Source organism: Phaethon aethereus (genome assembly GCF_964289735.1).
Source record: "Phaethon aethereus genome assembly, chromosome: Z".
Taxonomy (NCBI): Eukaryota; Metazoa; Chordata; class Aves; order Phaethontiformes; family Phaethontidae; genus Phaethon; species Phaethon aethereus.
In genome coordinates this window covers 47,865,333-47,884,320 of record NC_138577.1, presented here as the reverse complement: position 1 = coordinate 47,884,320, position 18,988 = coordinate 47,865,333, and the positions used below count along the sequence as shown (strand labels likewise).

At 40.5% G+C, this 18,988-nt stretch overlaps 1 protein-coding gene across 1 annotated transcript in view; it reads left to right on the top strand.

Moving 5' to 3' along the window:
• PTCH1 (patched 1) overlaps window positions 1-18,988 on the top strand; it is a gene marked incomplete at its 3' end in the record, with an annotated part of 63,277 nt that overhangs the window by 33,774 nt on the left and 10,515 nt on the right. The window contains exons 13-18 of the mRNA XM_082013449.1: window positions 5,597-5,715; window positions 7,804-8,203; window positions 8,681-8,990; window positions 14,599-14,741; window positions 16,805-16,988; window positions 18,532-18,812. Of these exons, the coding sequence (XP_081869575.1) occupies window positions 5,597-5,715; window positions 7,804-8,203; window positions 8,681-8,990; window positions 14,599-14,741; window positions 16,805-16,988; window positions 18,532-18,812 (1,437 nt within the window). The remainder of the gene's footprint in view (window positions 1-5,596; window positions 5,716-7,803; window positions 8,204-8,680; window positions 8,991-14,598; window positions 14,742-16,804; window positions 16,989-18,531; window positions 18,813-18,988) is intronic.

The following is an 18,988-nucleotide window of genomic DNA, read 5'->3' as shown; positions in this document are numbered from 1 at the left end:
AATTTCAAACATTCAACATGTACCTTAAGCTGCTAACAGGGTACTGGAGATCTTCACTAGTAATCGGAGGAGAAGGCTTGTTTTGACAAGCTTTGTCGTACCTGTTCTTTATAGAAGTTACTTCACCCTAAATGCATCTCATAAGAAGCACTCAACAGAGATGGGCCATTTTGTCCTAATCACACTTCTAAGCTGTTGAGTGAGAGCCACCAAAATTAGGTCTTTTGTTATCTGATCAAATTTTGCTTAACCTTTCTCTGTTCCCACTCTTCACCTCAGAACATGACAGGTTGCCTTTAGAACATATGTGGAGACAAGAGCTGTACTTGTTAACTTGCTGCGATGCTGTAGACTGAGTCACTGAAAGTTCAGAAAACAAAGTCTGCATAGCAAAATGACAAACAAAAAGTTTCCAGTGAGATTTCAACATATTCATGTATGAACATGTTGATATTATTCAGAATAAAAACATCACAATCAAAGTCCTTTTCAAGGCAGTGATTAACATGGAATCTATGTGTAGGAACATTTGGGTGTCCAGAAATTAATGTTTTGAGTTGCTCAATCTTTTCTCACATACATCTGTAATTTGTCTTTTCTTGACATAGTAACCCCTTATATGTATACAAGAGAAGGAAAAATGTGCAAACAAAGGGCAGCTGGAGACCTGTAATGAGGATTTATTGATGCTAGAGCGATATATATAACTGATATGCATATAAGTTACGAACCACTAAAATAACATCCTTTGTTGTTAGAAAGGAACGTTTATTACTTGCTTTGCCTAGCTTCACCAGGTAGAATCAAAATGATACGTTAATCACAGCATTCAGAATCCAGATAACCATGGCAGATTTTGGTGGGTGGTCTATATTTATATATGGTTTTCTTTATGTACAGTTTTCTTCCTCCCTCTCCCTCTTACTCAGGCTTGTTTAAACAAGAAGTCCTTGCTGTCTTTGATAGCTTCATAGCAAGACTTAGAAAGCAATGAAATACTGCATTTACTTTTCACAGATGCTGCTGCCTTCTCCTCTAGATAGTGAATTTTTAACAGATGGGCTTAAAAAAAGGATTGCTCTTGACCTTGTTTTGCTCTTCATTCACTTTTCTTAAGACATTGCAAGATAATTGTCAAAGTTTCCATAACTTTTGAGGCCCGGTATCTGTAAAATAACCCAGCTGCTGAGGGAGAATAAATGGTTTCCTGAGCCTGCAAGCCCAACTTTTAGTTAGTAACTGACGTTTTGCACATCAATGGTTTCTTCTTTCTCAGCTTCTGTTCTTGTCTGCCAGCTAAAGCAGTTCATTGATACCTCTGAGTTGTTCATTTACTTTTTGGAACTCAAACACTGCAACTCTAATGCTGTCTTAGGAGTTTGCTAGGGTTAGCTCTTGCTGAGTTGTAAAAAATCAGAATCAGTCCTTTTGAAAGTGACATTTTTAAAAATTAATTCCATATGCAGATGGGGACTGTTTTAGCTTTTTCACAGTTTTTTTTTTTTCCAATTGTTGATCTTTCTAGCCCCTTATTTAAGCAATTTTAGGGCTTTGAGATGCTGAACATGTCCCAAATCACAAGAACCACCTGTAAGAGTGCTCAGGACTTTGAAGGAGTGGGTCCTGAGTTTTCAGATGTGTTTCATTTCTTAACATTGTAGCGGAGGAGGAGATTATCAGAGAAATCCACTGAAAGTTTTTGAAGTTTGCTGTAGGAATGTCTTAAACATATCCCTGTGTTTTGAGTATAAATGAAGGAAGAGAAAGCAGAGTGTAACTACTGCTGGGCTGAATTCTCAGACAGACTATTTGGACACCCTTACGGAGTAAATTCTGGCCAGGAAAGAGAATATACAGCATCACAAAAATTCATCTAATTCTTCTTGCTTACACCAGAAACTTCCTCCCCTAAAGGTAGAGGAGTGGTGTGGATTCACTAATGAGCAGGGGTGGAACTTTACCCAATTAAGTCTTAGCAGTAACTTTTTTCCTCACCGCAAGAATGACAATTTTTTTTCCTAACTGTAAGAGTGCGTTACCAGGTGGTGGTGGTGGGTTTGTGGAGAGAAAGAACGCAAGTTTTTAAGCTCATTCAATTATCTTACTCTGCTGAAGTGGTTAGTCCCCTTCCTTTTACTCACGTCATTTACCTCTCCCGGCTCCCGACAGGAGGATTTAACAAGCAAAATTAAAGCCTAAGGGAAAAGGGGGAGGGGGGAGGCCCCGAGTCTGTACGCTGTCAGGCAGGAGTTGCAGATAGGCAGCAGGAGGGTGGAAGTTTCCCTGACAGACCTCCTCGCCCGTTCATCACCTCTGGCTATGCAGCACACCCGTTCTCCTTGGGTGGGCTGCCAGGAATGGCACGGAGCAGCACATACCTTCCGAGGGGCCCCAGCCTACCAGCCTGGCTCCGTCCCCCTTGCTGCCTCCAGCACAGACTGCCATTCTTCTTGTCTCCCTTAGCAGTTGCAGCAGCAATAATATTTTTAGGCTGTGCATTGTGAAGAGATGCAAAAAAGCGGTGTGTGTTTCTCAGGAAGTGACCAACATTTTTTTTCTGATTAATGGAATTTTTTTACTACTCTCTGATCTCATTTCAGTGAATGCCTTCCTTTTACACCCTCGAGTAGGCCCCATTTTATCCCTTCTGGGACTAACCTTACCGTTGTTTTTGATTGCTCAAGGAAAACCCTTGAGGCCCTTTCCCATTTGACCATTTGTCTCTGAAGGGTGAGAGAAGATGCCTTGTCCCCAAAAATCCTAAGCATGCTCTCAGCTTGGGTGCTGCTAGCAGATTGCCTACGCTCTGGAAGCTCTGCTACCACAGTTTTTTGTTGGTGCTTTTCCAGTCAATGTAATTGTTACAGACTGTGGGTATTGCCATGATCACATTTCCCATACGTTCCCATTCCCAGCCATCAGACATCTAAACGGCATCGGGAGGGAAAGTCGTGGCTGATGCATCAGGTCAGAGATTGAGTCACCCCTCAACAGTTCTTCCTTCCCTCTCCCTGTCAAGTCACAGGGTGTTTTTTTGATCAGACAGCAAATTAGAATTGATACGAGAACAATATTTCTGTATTTAACTGAAAACTGTTACATCCTTGAAATGGTGAGGGAGGGACACTGCAGTACGTAGGAAGTGTGGTTCTATGCTTTAGGAATCAATATTTAAGTAGAAATCAGAACAGGGGGTTTACGAATATTTTACTTGTGGGGCTAGTACATCAGCACTGGCATGGCGCAATGGAAAATCAAGCTGTTCTAAAAAAGAGGTGCCGTGTTAATGAGCAGATTTACTGTGTGTTGTTGGATTAGTTTTCATGCTTTTTAAAAAGTCAGGTATGAATATAACAAACTTTAATGGTGTATCTACCACACACTTAAGTAGTAGTTTTCAGGTTTACCATCCTGTGAGATTTAATGATGTTGGGGTCTACAAAGGGAACTGATAAGGCATGAAGTATTTGCAGTTTATAGAGCAGGAACAGAGGACTTCTGTTAGTTTTTCAGCCATGCTGGGAGGAGTAAGAATTATTGAGGCAAGCCTCAGATGTTTTTTTCCAAATCTCAATAAATCTTAGCTGATCCTTGATAGAAGATCTTGGTTAGACACAACTAATTATTCATGTTATATGGGTGATTCAACCGTCTCTGGTTTAGCAGCAATAAAGAAAGCAGTGGTATGAACTAGGTCCAACAAACACCTTGGTTGCAACAGCAGCCATTTGTTTTTCTGACAGATTCAATTAATTCTGGAGAGGATCAAAAGGAAATCACTTAATTTTAAAGTCTTGGCTATGACCTTACATACCTTTCTGTGTGGATATTTATAAATCATGAAATAGTCATTGGATCTTTTCTCTCAAAGATGGCTAAATACTAATTTGGCTTTAAGTACTAGGTAATATGTTTTAGTAGTTACGTCTGCAGACAACCAGCAGGACCAAAATCTTACTTCAGGCAGGCTGGGGACTACCAAATGAGACCCACCAATAAAAAAGCACTTTTATATACAATTTATTTATGATTGAAGTTACTAGAAAATATTTACATAACTAGTTGATTCTCTCAAAAGTAAAAGCAGTATCTAGTCTTTTTATTGTACTTCACAGAATCACAGGGAATTGTTAAGGTTCGACAGCTTCAAAACCCTAAAAATCATTCACTCTGTCAGTACTTTGATTTTCACAGAGACACATAAAAATAAAAATTGCATTATTTAGGCAATTTATATTATTTATTTGACATGTAAGTCAAGAATTTTAAAACATGGATTTTGGGTATCACATCTTTTGAGCTGCCAGTTTTGAGGCCTGATTTTTCAACATCAAAAGCAGCCATTCATTTATTTTGGAAAAAGGAGGGCCTGTTTATATCAGGTCAGCGACTTCATTTTGGTAGCCCTAACTTTTGTTCTTTTTTTATTTTTTATTACTGTTTTAACCCAAGTGGTCATTACTTCAGAAGTTACAGATGGAGGTGCTTGATACTTTATATGATTTCCTTAACATGAAACTGGGCTACTATTGAGATGGCTACTGCTTATCTAATGGGTAAAATTGAAGGATTTCAAGGGTTTTTTTCACCTGTTGATGGCTCAACCATTTTTTTCCCAGTCTCTCTCCTACTCTCATAACTATCTTTCAGGACCATCTGTGCCCAGGCTTTCCCTTTGTGATGACTAGTGCTCTGAACAATTCTGCTTTACAAATAAATGCTATTAATAATAATGATAGATGCTGCACCACATATGTTTATGGAGATTCTCTGGGAATCTTTGTGTGGGAAAGGGTTTGAAGTACGGTTTGAAAGGGGGTGGGCGGGGAAGTTGTTTTTTTTTCATTACATAATGTTCGCTTTACAAATTAAACCAAGTATTCTTGTTCCAATTTCAGATGTATTCTTGTTCTAATTTAAGACTCATTTTGGTAGACTGGCTCATTAATCAAGCTCTGTTAAACACAAGCATATTAATACGTAGATTTACTATGTGGTGTGGGATTAATTTTGAATCTCCTTTAAAAGTAATCCCTGATAAACCCAAAATGTTGCTCTTTTTGGCTAGACTTTTAAGTAAGTATATCAAGTGCATAATATTTTACTAAATAGAGCAGATTCATTAAAATTTACTTAAACCTTTATTTAATTTCTGATTTAATAATGTGCTTTAACGTTATTGTGATGCTTAAATTACTTCAAATCCCTTAAATGTGAGAACTTCAGTTCTAGTTCCAAGTTTGCTTTTGCTTCCGTCTTTTTTTACTGTGAGACTCTAAACATGACAGAATCTCATGCAAAAGTATGATTTGTTGACGCTCTTTTTCCACTTGAAAAATCATCACCACATCTCCAGGCACAGATGTATGAAGTTTATTATTAAAATAAATAAATTAATTCCAATAGGCTTACCATAATGAAATAGGAATGAAAAAGTATATCTTCCAGTTTCCTGAGGGAAAAGCTTGAAAGCATCTGACGGGTTGACGTGATAAATGGGTGAACGGATGAGAATTGAAAGGAAGTTTTATGCTTTGTAAAGCTGCTGCCCTACATGAAGCTTGGTAATGACATCACTTCTATGATTGATCTCTAGGCAGCCGTTGTGGTGGTATTCAACTTTGCTATGGTTCTGCTGATTTTTCCTGCTATCCTGAGCATGGACCTTTATCGTCGGGAAGACAGGAGACTGGATATATTCTGCTGTTTTACAAGGTGAGAATGTGTGATAGATTGATGTATGAGGTGCATCCTTTTTGTGGTCACCAGTCAGTGCTACCATTCCTGGTCAGGAGTGGCAGTTCTTCATTGCAACTGGGTCAGTATGTTGCTGTTATGATTCATTGCTAGTGACTGACATACCTTTGCTACTCTGGTTTTTACCTGACCGAGGGGAAAAGCTAAAATCTGTCTGTCTCTGTCACAGACACACACACACACATACTCGCGCTCTCTTCCCTTCATTCATACGTATGTTCATTTCAGCTGTTGGAGAATAACATTTTCAAAGCAGATAAAAGAGCTATGCTCTAGGAATATCTTCAAGTATTTGTAGAATGTTAGGGGGGTACTGCTAGGGGTGTCCAATGCTAGTACTGGGTATTCGTGGAAGATTGTACATAACTCAGGGTACCGAGAAGCATTACTTACAGTTAATCACAATGTGCTAATTTTTATGCTTTTTACGCCTTTAAAGTGAAATATATAAACATAATGTATAAACTATAAAATTACTTCCCCTTAGCCAAGTTTTTCATGGGTCTATGAGGAATGCAGGACCAAAATCAGTACCATTACAGGACAATGCTCGATAAAGTTTCTGTGGTGGCTGAAATGGTAGTTTAGAATGGTAATACTGCCATTTAGAAAAGAGTGTATACACAGACTCTTACCTGATACATGGGCAGCTCTGAGCGTAGAGTGGTGCTAGGAGGTGTGTACTGTCATCAGTGGCGCCGCTACTTAGAAATTAAGCATCTTTTCAACCTTAGTTTTTGCTTTTGCCAGCAATGAAGAGGATCAGCTACATTTCTACACATGTGCTCTTAGTGTCATAACCAGGATGTGCTCTACCTTATGTCCTCTTAGCCTTTACATCCACCTAGAAGCTGACATAGTTTGACATTTTAATTTTAATGGCAAAGAGAGAAAGCACTTTCCTAAATTTGTTTTTGAGGGAGTGGTTAGAACAGGGAGTTGATCCCAAGCCAGGACTTCTACTTTCTATTTCTGATTCCATCATAGTTTCAGTGGATGGCCTAATGTGCTTGAATTTTGGAGCCCTAATTCTCAGAAGTACAGGGCAATCAGACCTTCCATTTATTCCCTCATCGAAAGTTGCACCAGATGTGTATCAAAATTTGGGCCCATTTACATATGAAGAAATGCAGTTAACGAGTGCTTGCTTTGTTTAGGTAGGCAGCATTCTGAATTCCTCTTGTTTTTGTAGGATTTTGTCCACTTAGTGAAAAATCTCTGATATTGTTTTCTGTCATCAATTTGTCATTTCTCATTGACAGGAATAATAATAATAATAATAATAATAATAATAATAATAATAATAATAATAATAATAATAATTATTATTATTATTATTATTATTATTATTATTATTATTATTATTATTATTATTATTATTGACTAGGTATTTGTTAGAGTCTTGCATAGACTAAAATTAAAGAGAATGCTTCAATTACGTCTGTAATTTTGTCTCTTCGTGTTGCCCATCCTGCGTGGGAATTAATCCTTGCGTATGTTTACTTAATTTTTAAAACATTCAGTCAAGTGGTTTCAGCCTGCCTCCCAAAAGTCTGAGATCTTATCCAGAAGGCTCGGATACTATTTAACAGTTACTTTAATAGTTCTAAACAGAAGAACTTGGAATGTCATGTGTTTACATTTTGATCTAAATAGCTTGACTCTCAGCATGGACATGTAGATGCGAACTCACACACAAATTGTGCATTCAGACTATGTGCAACTACCTGGGTATTGACCTGATTAGCATGTGTAATTAATGGAGTGGTGTGGGTAGATGTTAATGTCTTCAGACAGATGCTGGTTCCTTCTTTCCTGAGCACAAGAAATGTGCGCATATTCTAAGAGGCCTACACTTTGAACCATGTCTGAGAAATGTTTCCCTAAAGGTGCAGAATAAAATTTACATCAAAGTGTTAAGACTTAATTAATATAAACCATCTAATAGTAGTAGGAGCAGTCTCAGATGGAAGCAGGTTATCCTATCTAGCCTGTAAAATAAAGATCTATATAAATGCAAACAGATGTTTTCCTCTTCCCTTACAGTCCGTGTGTCACTAGAGTGATTCAGATTGAGCCTCAAGCATATGCGGAAAGTGACAATACTTGCTACAGTCCTCCACCCCCGTACAGCAGTCACAGTTTTGCACATGAAACTCAGATTACAATGCAGTCTACAGTGCAGTTGCGCACAGAATACGATCCTCATACGCAGGTGTACTACACCACAGCAGAGCCTCGCTCAGAAATATCTGTGCAGCCAGTGACAGTGACACAAGATAATCTTAGCTGCCAGAGCCCAGAAAGCACAAGCTCGACGAGGGATTTGCTTTCCCAATTCTCAGACTCCAGTATGCATTGCCTTGAGCCACCCTGTACGAAGTGGACACTTTCATCTTTTGCAGAAAAGCATTATGCTCCATTCCTCCTGAAGCCAAAAGCTAAGGTAATCAGGGAACTATTTACCTGTTTTCAAAAACAGACTTCTGCCTTGCCCAGTAATTAAATTGTCCTGGCAGTGTTATTAAATATAAGCAATAAATAGAATTATTTTGGAATAACAATTCTTAATTTTACAGCTAATTTCATATCTTGCAAGTGCTGTAGAGACATACTTTTCAAATATAAGTTAGGAGGGTTTTGATGACTTTCAGTAACATAAGCTTGTGAATAGGGAAACTAAAGCCACTTTTAAACTTTATTACGATACAAATCTCTCATCTGTGATGCAGAGCGCCTTCAGTAAAGCACAAATTAGCTTAGACTTGTAGTGTGTATGTGTGGGGAAAAAAAAAAAGATTAAATAAAAGCATCAGAGTAGACTGATGGGTGTTAATTTTGAACCCGGCTGGGAGTGTGCCATTATGAATTGTTAGTTTCGTTAGAAATCTAAAACCAAATGTATTTCCATTTTCTGTTGCAGATTGTGGTTATTTTTCTTTTTCTGGGTTTACTTGGGCTCAGCCTTTATGGAACTACCCGAGTGAGAGATGGACTAGATCTCACAGACATTGTACCACGGGAAACACGAGAATATGACTTTATTGCCGCACAGTTCAAGTACTTTTCTTTCTACAACATGTATATTGTGACGCAGAAAGCAGACTATCCAAATGTCCAGCACTTACTTTATGAACTTCACAGAAGTTTCAGCAATGTGACGTACGTTTTGTTGGAAGAGGATAGGCAGCTTCCGAAAATGTGGTTGCACTACTTTCGAGACTGGCTGCAAGGTAAGAGAGAGTTGTATGAAATTTTCTTAATTCTACAGTTGGTAATCACTTGTTCATGCTAGAAATGCTTCCCTCTTTGAATATAGACGCACAGTTTAAAGACTGTGAGCAGGAGGGAGAATGCCTAGGTGCTGATCCGAACTCGCGTATTGACTTGCTGTTTCTCCAACAGGTCACTTAAATTCTTTGTGGCTAAGTTTACTCCCCAGTAAGACAGTTTTGAAGCTTTAAGAGATTATATCCGTGAGAGGCCATCTCATGCCATTAATTTCTAAGCAGCTAAGAGGAGTTCTGCTCTAAAATTAATGGCCAAATATGGCCCACTGTCTTGGGAAAATAAATGTTTGCTGAGTGTTTTGAGAACTGTAAATGAAAAGTCCCCATCCAGCGATGTATTTTGGCACAGGCTTAACTTTCAGCACATGAGTGATCCTGTTGGCTTCAGCTGGGGCTGCTGGCATGAAGAAAATTCAGTGTGGCTTACATGTTTTATTGGATTGGGAACTCATGTATCCTAGATTTCCAGTGAAGTATCCTCATTTTCTGTGGTGCTGCTCTTTCTGTGCTGAATTATAACAGAGCAGGGGGAGGACAAGAGTAGGCATAGCCTTTCAGGTACTATGATGGTAATTATACTGAAGTCAGCTTGTTAAAGATCTTAAAGATACTGTAATTACACATGTTGAGACAAATAACTGTTTTGTATTTAAAATAAATGGTACTGTTAGATCTCGGCAAATTTAACAGCAAACATATTCTTCCCAAGAGTACTTCTGTCCTACCTCTCTGTCTTTGCATTGGGAGAACCTCCAGGAAGCTTTTGCCAACAGAAAAATAAATAGTGCTGACCTAGTGAGACTGTGAATTTTAACCTTAACTGTTTACAGATGACCAGTGTAGCCAATGATTCTTAGAGAACATGTAATTAACTGCTACTATTTGGGATATTTTATTCCTTCAGAAAATATGTCAGGCAACATTAGGAAAACAGATTCATGTAAGTGACACATCTAAACAAAATGATCAAGTCTCCTGTGTATTTAATGCACTGATAAATCATGCAAAGCAGTATTTCAGCTATTAGGCTTGGTTTTTTAATGGCTTTTTAAATATATCGGATCCATTCATTACAGCCTACTTACTGGAATTTTTACTTAAAATATTTTGCTCACATATTGGGGTATAAGGGAAGGTATTACTGGCAGGAGGAAAATTCAACATAGCTTAGATGCTTTGCTGGATTAGAACCTTACTATACTTTCTAGATTTCTAAGAAAGCATCCTTCTTCTGCCTTTCCAAATTTTCTTGTACCTCTGCTGTTCGTTTTATTTCTTTTGTGGGTATTTTTTGTTGTTGTTTCAAAACAGTAGGCAAAAATGTGTCTGGTGTGTCCCCTCCTTCCACTGCCCCCCCTCCCTCTACCTGAGGGAGACGGAAATCTGAGATCACATTGAGGATCTTCCCGTATTAGTGCTGAACCTCAGCACAGTCTGCCAGCGAGGAGGTGGGGAAGAGGTGCCCTTGGAGCTGCTCCCTTGCTGGCTTCCCAGAGGGAGACACGGAGGCTAGCCCACCCGGTGCTGCTCCCAGGGGCACTTGCATTCCCATTGCCCCTCGCTCAGCCCACGGGTACCTTCCCAGACCTCTTCCACTTTGGATGCCTCTTTGTCATCACCTCCTTCTGCTTAGGACTGTTTGTGCAGCCCTGGCCCCATGCCAAGGGCCTGCATGTCTCCTTCTCTGTGCTGTATGTCCCTGCTCACATAGGACTTTTCCAGATCGGCTCTTTTTTTCTGGGTGTTCCTACTCTCTTCTTCCTGCCCATAGTCACATTTCCCCTTCGAGGCCACAGTAGCCTGCCTGCCCTCCTTCCTTATCCTCCGCTTTTCTTCTGCAAGAGGAACTGTGAGTATCCCCAGTACCCTGGATGTACTGACGGGGTGCATGGAGCAAAGATGTTATGCTGGAACGGCCAGGGAGACTTCAGGAAGCAGTGACCCGCGGTGGTTCAAGTGGATGTGCCAGCCCTGTGATGGAAAGGGCATTGTTTGGCCTGTTGATCACCCACAGCTTTAGAATTAATCGTTGTGATTGCTAATTAGCATTCAGGTCTGTGTCCTTAACCCTCCTCCCCACCTTCCCCAAGAGGGACACAATTAACACAAACCAGCTGCTTTGTACAGCCACAGGGCTGTCTTCGTAGAGTGTGGTACGGCATCCACAAAGCTGTAAAGAAGAAGGATATCGAGATGTATCAATAGAAAGAAGTTATGTTTTAAAATGGTACAGGGCATTGGCGTAACAGGGAGGATCTAAACTGTTACACCAAAAGCTGCCACGCTTGTCATAGTTAGGGAATTATCTCAAGGTGCAGACACTAATAGATAGAGTAATACCTGGTTGTTACCAACTGGGGCTGATGCTGAGGGAGTGAAGAGGAAGGAAGGTGAAAGTTGAATTTACAAACAAGGTATAGGTTTAGGCTGGATTCAGGGATGACCCTCTGTGAGGTGGGAACAGTTCTGCTGGTGTGTTATTATGCTCTGGAGCAGCAAGATAATCAAAGCAGGGACAAGTTTGAACTTCATGGCTAATTGCTGTTGGCTTGACTGGGAATTCAGTGCTAGAGATTAATGGCTCAAGATGGCCTTCTGACACACACACATTTGTCCGGCAGAATGAGGGAAGCAACAGCATGTGAACAAAAGCAATTTTTATCAAGAAGGCGTCCTTGGTGTTAGCCATACATTTCCCCTTGTTTACTAGCAGTGGAGTGCCTTCAGCCTAACGCACTTCTTTTTTCAGAGGTTTCCTTGTATTTTGCTTGCTGGTATCATATCATGTTAGCATATTTTCTATTACTGAAAGTGCAACAGAAGAGGAGTTAACACTAATCATTCATTTAAACTTGAAATGTTAACATTATTTTTGTAAGTGACTGAATGTAAATGAGGTAGCTTGAATTCCCTGGTGGCTTGTAATTAGGCTTGTTTTTGCCAAAGGTAATCTTATCTGGTGTTTCATGGTGCCAGCTGTTCACATGAGTCAGTAGGAGTTCCTTCCTCAACCCCATTCCTGCATCTGACATAATTTTGGAGGGTTTCACTTTCCTCAGAAGTGTTAAGCAAAGGTGACTGCTGATATGAAAAAATCTTTTATGTAAGATTTTTTAAATTCCTTTAATTTTTATAACTTTTCTGCAGAAAGAGGTCAACAAGTTACTTTTATCTTTTTGCCCTGAAACATTTCATTAACACCATCTATAAAAGATTAAACATCTTTTAAAATCATTGGTATTAACAGTTCGTAACGGAAGTACTGTTTGCTTTGAAAGCAGCAACTCTGCTGTTAATTTCAAAGTGTTATGGGAAATGTTAATTATTGAAGTTTTGAAAGTCTTTAAAAATTAAGCACAACTGACAGTGTTTTCTTGGCATTCTTTCTGCAGACTTTCAGTTTCTTCAAGGTCAGTAATAAAACAACCCAGAGCATGAAGTGGTTAAGCCAGCTGAGGAATAGATACAGAAGGGAGCAGGGTTTGGGGAATGACCAAACTTGTAAGAACAGGGGGGAAGGGGAGATACGAGAGAGCTGAATTTTCACCCACTGCAGTGATGTTACATGTACATGCCCTTTTTTGACATACCTTGCAACCACAAATTGGTAATGATACATGCCAATGGATATATTTGTCATTGCATGTCTGTGGAGCCCCGGACAGGGGCTGGGCATTAGTCTGAAAGCTCTGCCTCTACATACTGTCTTTCATAGCAATTTGTGTGCTCCTCCTGCTGAAGGGACCCATTTTTACTCGTAAGTTAAGCTGGTGGTTTCCTCTGGTCTCGTGCTTTTTTGACTGCCTCCTCTTAATGTTTCAAAGTCATCTTTCACATGACTGGTATGATAGCACAAATGCTCTCACCTGGCCGCTTTCTGAGAGACCGACATGGAGCTGAACTTGGCAGAGGAGAGATGGGTCGGTATTTTCTCATGTCCTAAGCAATGTTCTCCCCTCTCCAAGGGCACCAGCAAACAACACTTTTTTAAAGAGCACATCAAAGTCCTTTGGTGATGCCAGAAAACCTGATGGCATATTGTTTTCCTCCTGGGCAGATGCTGGAGGGGTGTGTGCAGAGATCTGGCAGGGCTTCTTTCACTGCTTGGTTCTCAGCCCGCTGGCTTCACGAGTGGGTACAATTTGACAGGATAACATAGGAGGCAGTTTTCTAAGGGAGCGGGGATGAGTTTGTAAATGGGAACAGGTACTCGGGCACAGAGGCAGTGGCGGCTGGGTGTGCTTTCTCTTCCAGCACTCTTATCTCCATCCAGCTATAGCTAACCCATCTGATCTGTAATAACGGTTTTCATTACGGCTCCTCAGCACAGCTGCGAGGTGGGTCAGTGATTTCCTCCACCACCACTCCCCCAGCCTTTTCCTTCCTTTCCCTGGACATGCGGTTTGTCATCTGCTTGCACAGAGCCTCCTTGTACTGGGCTGTGGCTTCCTGTACTAAATCTGATCCAAATTTGTGCTGTGAGGTATTCCCTCCCCCTTGAAGGGTGGCAAGGAGGAAAATAACAGTTGAGAGTGAATAGGTGTTGGCTGTGATCTTTACATGTGCTGGCAGCAGATCCCACGACTTGTATTAGCTGCACAAGTTGAACAGATGGAACAAATTGACAAAATCGTGTTCGCTCACGCTGTGCTCGAGGAGCAGCTGAGTTGCTGTTTGAAGTTGAAAGTTTGTGTGTGGGGTTTTTTTCCCCCTTGTAGTAGAATTTCTGGTTATATCATAGAAGGTATTGCCTCGTGCTCTACAGTAGCCCAAAACAGTTAATGAGAGCGGTGTGTGTCATGCTCTGTGGCTCAGTGTATGCGGCCAGGGTTTTGGTGAGGCAGAGGGAAGTATGGAGAGTGTTTCCCTTCTAGATAATAGACTAAATGCCTCCTCTAGTTTTAAGTCCACGGTAGGCGGTGGATCAGGGCTGAACTTGGCCCTTTTCTGTTCTGGCACTGTCCAGGTCAGGGCAAGACTTCAGCTTTGTTTTGAGGAGGGTGTGTATGAAAGAGGTGATAAATGGAAATATGCTTATGGAGTTTTAAGTGTGATGATTCTGGAATTGTGGTTCATGAGGAAAACCTCTTTTTATTCTAGACAAGCCTAATTCTTCACCATCTACTTCTCCAGACAGAGCACTAGGTTGCAAGAAGGAACAGGACCAGAGGGTCCTAATCCAGTCCAAGACCTCCTCTTTGCTTTGAGAGGAAGCTGGTTTACACTAGTGCACATTGCATCTGCAGCTTGCTAGCTCAGCTTTGCTGATCTGCAAAACATGTGAAGACTCTTTGAGGCTTCTCCCTTGCACTTTCTTGCTTCCTCTGCCTTTCTTTGGGCAAAATACTGGACTTGCAGCTGACACTTTTACCTTCCCATACAATGACAGTGAGTCAGGAGCCCCAGATTTAGGAGGCACCAAGTGGACAATTTTCTTCCTAATTCAGCTATGAAAAAGAGTCATTATACTTTTTTCCTGCTGAAATTTGTTTCTAAGAGTGATTGCTTACCTGCTTGTTCTGTCTTCCCCTTGCCTCCCTTAACTCTTCAGGACTTCAGGATGCATTTGACAGCGACTGGGAAACTGGGAGGATCACTTACAACAATTATAAAAATGGATCTGATGATGCTGTTTTGGCTTACAAACTCTTGGTACAAACAGGCAACCGAGCAAAGCCCATTGACATCAGCCAGGTACTGTATCAGAGTCCATACTGGTTTATACAGGAATACACAAATCATCAGGAGTGGGGGGAGATGCAAAGAGCATGTTGTAGTCTCTTTTTTCCACGTTGATGAATTGGATGCCTGAGTTACACCTTACTGCATGGCCTCATTGACTTTGCTGAAGCCATTTGGTAGCTGCAGTCTGGCCTGTATTGCAAAGTGTTCAGAATTCACACTGGAAATGCCTGTCCTTGATTATTACTGGTTGGCTTGTGTTCAGTAATGCTCTTGTGTCAGGCACACTCAGTTTCCATGGAAATCGTTGTGAAAAATGCATCCATAACTAGATGGAGTCTGGTCCTATGCTAGACAGAGTGAACATTAGCCTTGTTGCCCCAAGTGGCATTATTTGTGGTTTGAATCAGATTGCCTTACAGGGTTGTCCTTTGCTCAGCTTTCTGCTCTGGCTTTGAATCTAGCATCTGCAATTATTTGGTTAGCTCCTACCGATTTATGCACAATATAACATTTAAAAAAAGGTGTTGATGAATGATAGTGGAAGGGGACTGAAATAGTTACATGCTGTATCAAACTCTTATGCCATCATTACTAAATACAGCTATACTGTTGTAGAACGAAGAATGGCAGTTGTTTGAGCTGCCTAAGTAAAACATGTCTGTGGTTCTTTTGCAAGGTTATCACAGCTTATGACAGCATTTGCGTTAGCCATTGGTACATGGAAACTCAATAGGTTTGACTCCTTACACTAAAATTAGATTTCAAACCTCTAAGAAGAAATTCTGCAGTAACCTAACTGCTCCTCTCCTAGAGTCATCATTGACTCGCTGTGCTTTCAGGCAGAAAAATAGTCTTTCTAATGAGCTTCTTGGCAGATCTGCTTATTGTCTTTCTTTTTTTCCTGGCATTAAAGGTGACAGATTTACAGAGTACATTGTTCAAAGTTACTGTGGTGTGTAAAACACACTGCTGTATAGCAACACGCAACATGCTGTCAGGTCTGAATGAAGCTTCAGCTATGAATTAAGCAAAGAAAGGGAGTTGAAGAGAAAACCTTCAGTGAGATTTTGTTTAGCAGAGTGTACCAGGTACGCTGTGGAACAAATGCGATTGGACTGCAGCTGCTGATATAATTTCCTGTGCCTGGGAGGGAGAGAAGTGCGGTGCACCCACAGGGGCTGAGCGCTGTACTCTGCAGTTCCAGAGACAGCTTGAAGACATACAGTTGTTGCATATCCTGTGGACTAATTGAATCCAGATCCTTGGAATCCAGCTTTTTTTTTTAAACTGCTGTCACTGTTGTTTTTCATTTCATTAAAAAGACCTGAAACTGGAGCCGAGCCAGTTTTTTAAATAAACAAAACAAAAACCCCCAGTAATACTTTTCACCCACAGAGTCCTCTATCAGAGCTCTAGCTGTGCAGGATTTGGCGGCAGAACCCTAGAAGTGTACCACTGCTGTTTACCCCACAGATACATTTGCCCGCAGTGACCCAAATAACACAGGGCACTCATCTGCTTTCTTGACGCTGGGCATTTTCTGAATACATAGGTCATAGGAGGCAAGTGTTAGCAAAATTTATACAGATGTTGTTTTATTTTTATAGCTCTCCTCCATTTACTGGGTGGCATTTCCTTCAGTGTTAACAACAGAGGTTAACTGCACACAGACGTGTATAGGGACTCTTGCCAGGTTTTCTTTCCCTGTCTTTAAATATGTTTCTCCAACTTGGTTGTTTTTCACTCTTGGCTGCAGGCTTTCAGAATTTGGATTTAATTGGTTCAGTCTATTCTGGAACTGTCTGCTGATTTAGTGGTTATTGTAAATATTATATGAGTACTAACTTATAAATAACCACTTTCTATTGTCACTGTAGTTGTTTAGATTTTTTTTTGTTGTTGTTGTCAAACAATGGTTTACTGATAAGTCACTTCAAGTGAAGATTCATACTCTTTGCTTTTCGCCTCCTATACGTGTGTTGCATCTCCAGGCCATTTGTTGAAAGCTTTACGGCAGGAGCCCCGAAAGCAAAACTCGTTCTGAAAGGCTTCTAATTTTTTCCATTTTGCAGTTGACTAAACAGCGTCTGGTGGATGCGGAGGGAATCATTAACCCAAATGCTTTCTACATCTACCTGACAGCCTGGGTTAGCAATGACCCTGTGGCCTATGCTGCCTCGCAAGCCAACATCCGGCCTCACCGCCCAGAGTGGGTCCACGACAAAGCAGACTATATGCCAGAAACAAGGCTGAGAAGTAAGTAGCATTTCATCTCGATGTCTTGCAGCTTATATAAGTGCCCCCACTCCTTCCTTCGAGAACCAGTAACTCTCTAGTTGGCTGATGCTGCACAGGGCTCAGAAGCGTGAACAGGACAATATATTGTGTTACTCTGTAGTCTTAGGAGACTCGTGCACTATTGCAAATGGGGCACCACTGCAGGGTTTTATCATGTTGGAAAATGAGTTTTGTATGATTTTAAAGCTCTAAAAACTTACAGTAAGCACTGCTTTGTAGTCTCACCTGATAGTTCTGTCTGTGACAGAAACCTGGAGATTGCATGAAATTCCTGCCTATGTCATTCTGAAATTTCATCACGGCGATTATATCATGTTTATCCCCAATTCTTAATAGCTAAGCGATTTTTATCAAGTTAGCTCATATGCTAAACTGCCAACACTGATACGGTACGAGAGCAACGCAGGTAGGGGAGCAGTCTCGTCCTGTGCTGTTTTCTTTTTTTTTTATGGGTAGTCCCGTACCCACTGTTTTCCTGAGCACCAATGCCAGTTCACATTGCTGTGCTTCAGTTTTCGATTTATTGGGAGAATTGCTAGTTGGACACCAGTGGGGAGGGGGAGAGGCATATAGGGGAGGACTGGTGCACTTGGAAATGTGACTGGGTAACCAGCTAGCCATGCTTCAGTGTATCTGAACCCTAGAGCTTTGTGGCAGTCAGCCAAGTCTTGTCTTAATGAAAATTTATAGTTGAGATTATAATAGGGCAAATCATGTTTAGCAAGTCAACTGAATGACCCTGCAGGGTCTGGAACACACAACGGCAGTAACAAAATGCTTGTTGTGGAAGCTTTTTTTTTTTTGTCATACAGTAGACATAGCATTATGCTCAAAAAGAAATATGGAGAGTGTTGGTTTATCAATTTATTAAAGGATAAAGAGTTAAGTATTTCCATAGTAAACCATTACTTCTATATTAGTTATTTTCCCAGTCATGTGTATCAGTAGCAGAACATGGATTTCTGAACCTGACTTTCAAACTATTAAGTGGAAATCTTAACCATCCTGATGGAGCATAATTTTTCTCTAGTTTTGTGTCAGTGGATCTCAGTTACTCAGGGAAGTGACCTTTGATTTCAAAGGAACTGCACTGGCATAAAAGAAGAACATTTGGATAAAATGTTTTAAGATGATGTGATCTACTTTATATTGCAGTTGGGGATTTTTGACCAGGTATTCAGTAAAAACCACTATAACACTGATGAGTATTAAATACATGTATTGAAACATATCTGTTAAATTATATGGACTTGTTTGGGGACTTGATGTAGACTGTGTTCATCCCATTGCACTGCATGATAAAATATAGTAATCTCCTGTACTGCTTCAGCTTTCAATTTATTGGGGAGTTTTAAAAATGTCACTCATTCCAAATAAGTAAAATTTAGATTTAATACCTTTAAGCATTTTGCTGTGGACAACAAAGTGTTTTGTTAATCATATTCTCTGTGTATCTTCTTCTTTCCAAATACACATTTTAACACTGCTATCCTTTTCCTAGTTCCAGCAGCTGAGCCCATAGAATATGCTCAGTTTCCTTTCTACCTCAATGGATTGCGTGAAACTTCTGACTTTGTGGAGGCTATCGAGAAAGTGAGAGCTATCTGTAGTAACTACACCAGCCTGGGGATTGCCAGCTACCCAAATGGTTACCCATTTTTGTTTTGGGAGCAGTACATTGGTCTTCGTCACTGGCTCCTCTTATCCATTAGCGTAGTTTTGGCTTGCACGTTTCTGGTGTGTGCCCTCTTCCTCCTAAACCCCTGGACGGCTGGGATCATTGTAAGTTTATTATAAGGGTCTTTGTTGAAGTCAAATTCCTTTCAGCATAGCTCTTGCTGTAGTCGGGAAGGTTTTGTTTATGTCTGGGCCTCTGGTGGAGTATGTATATTGCATCATTCATTATATATTTATTCAACTTGAGGGGGTAGGGTTCATGCTAAAGGTACAAACCTTAA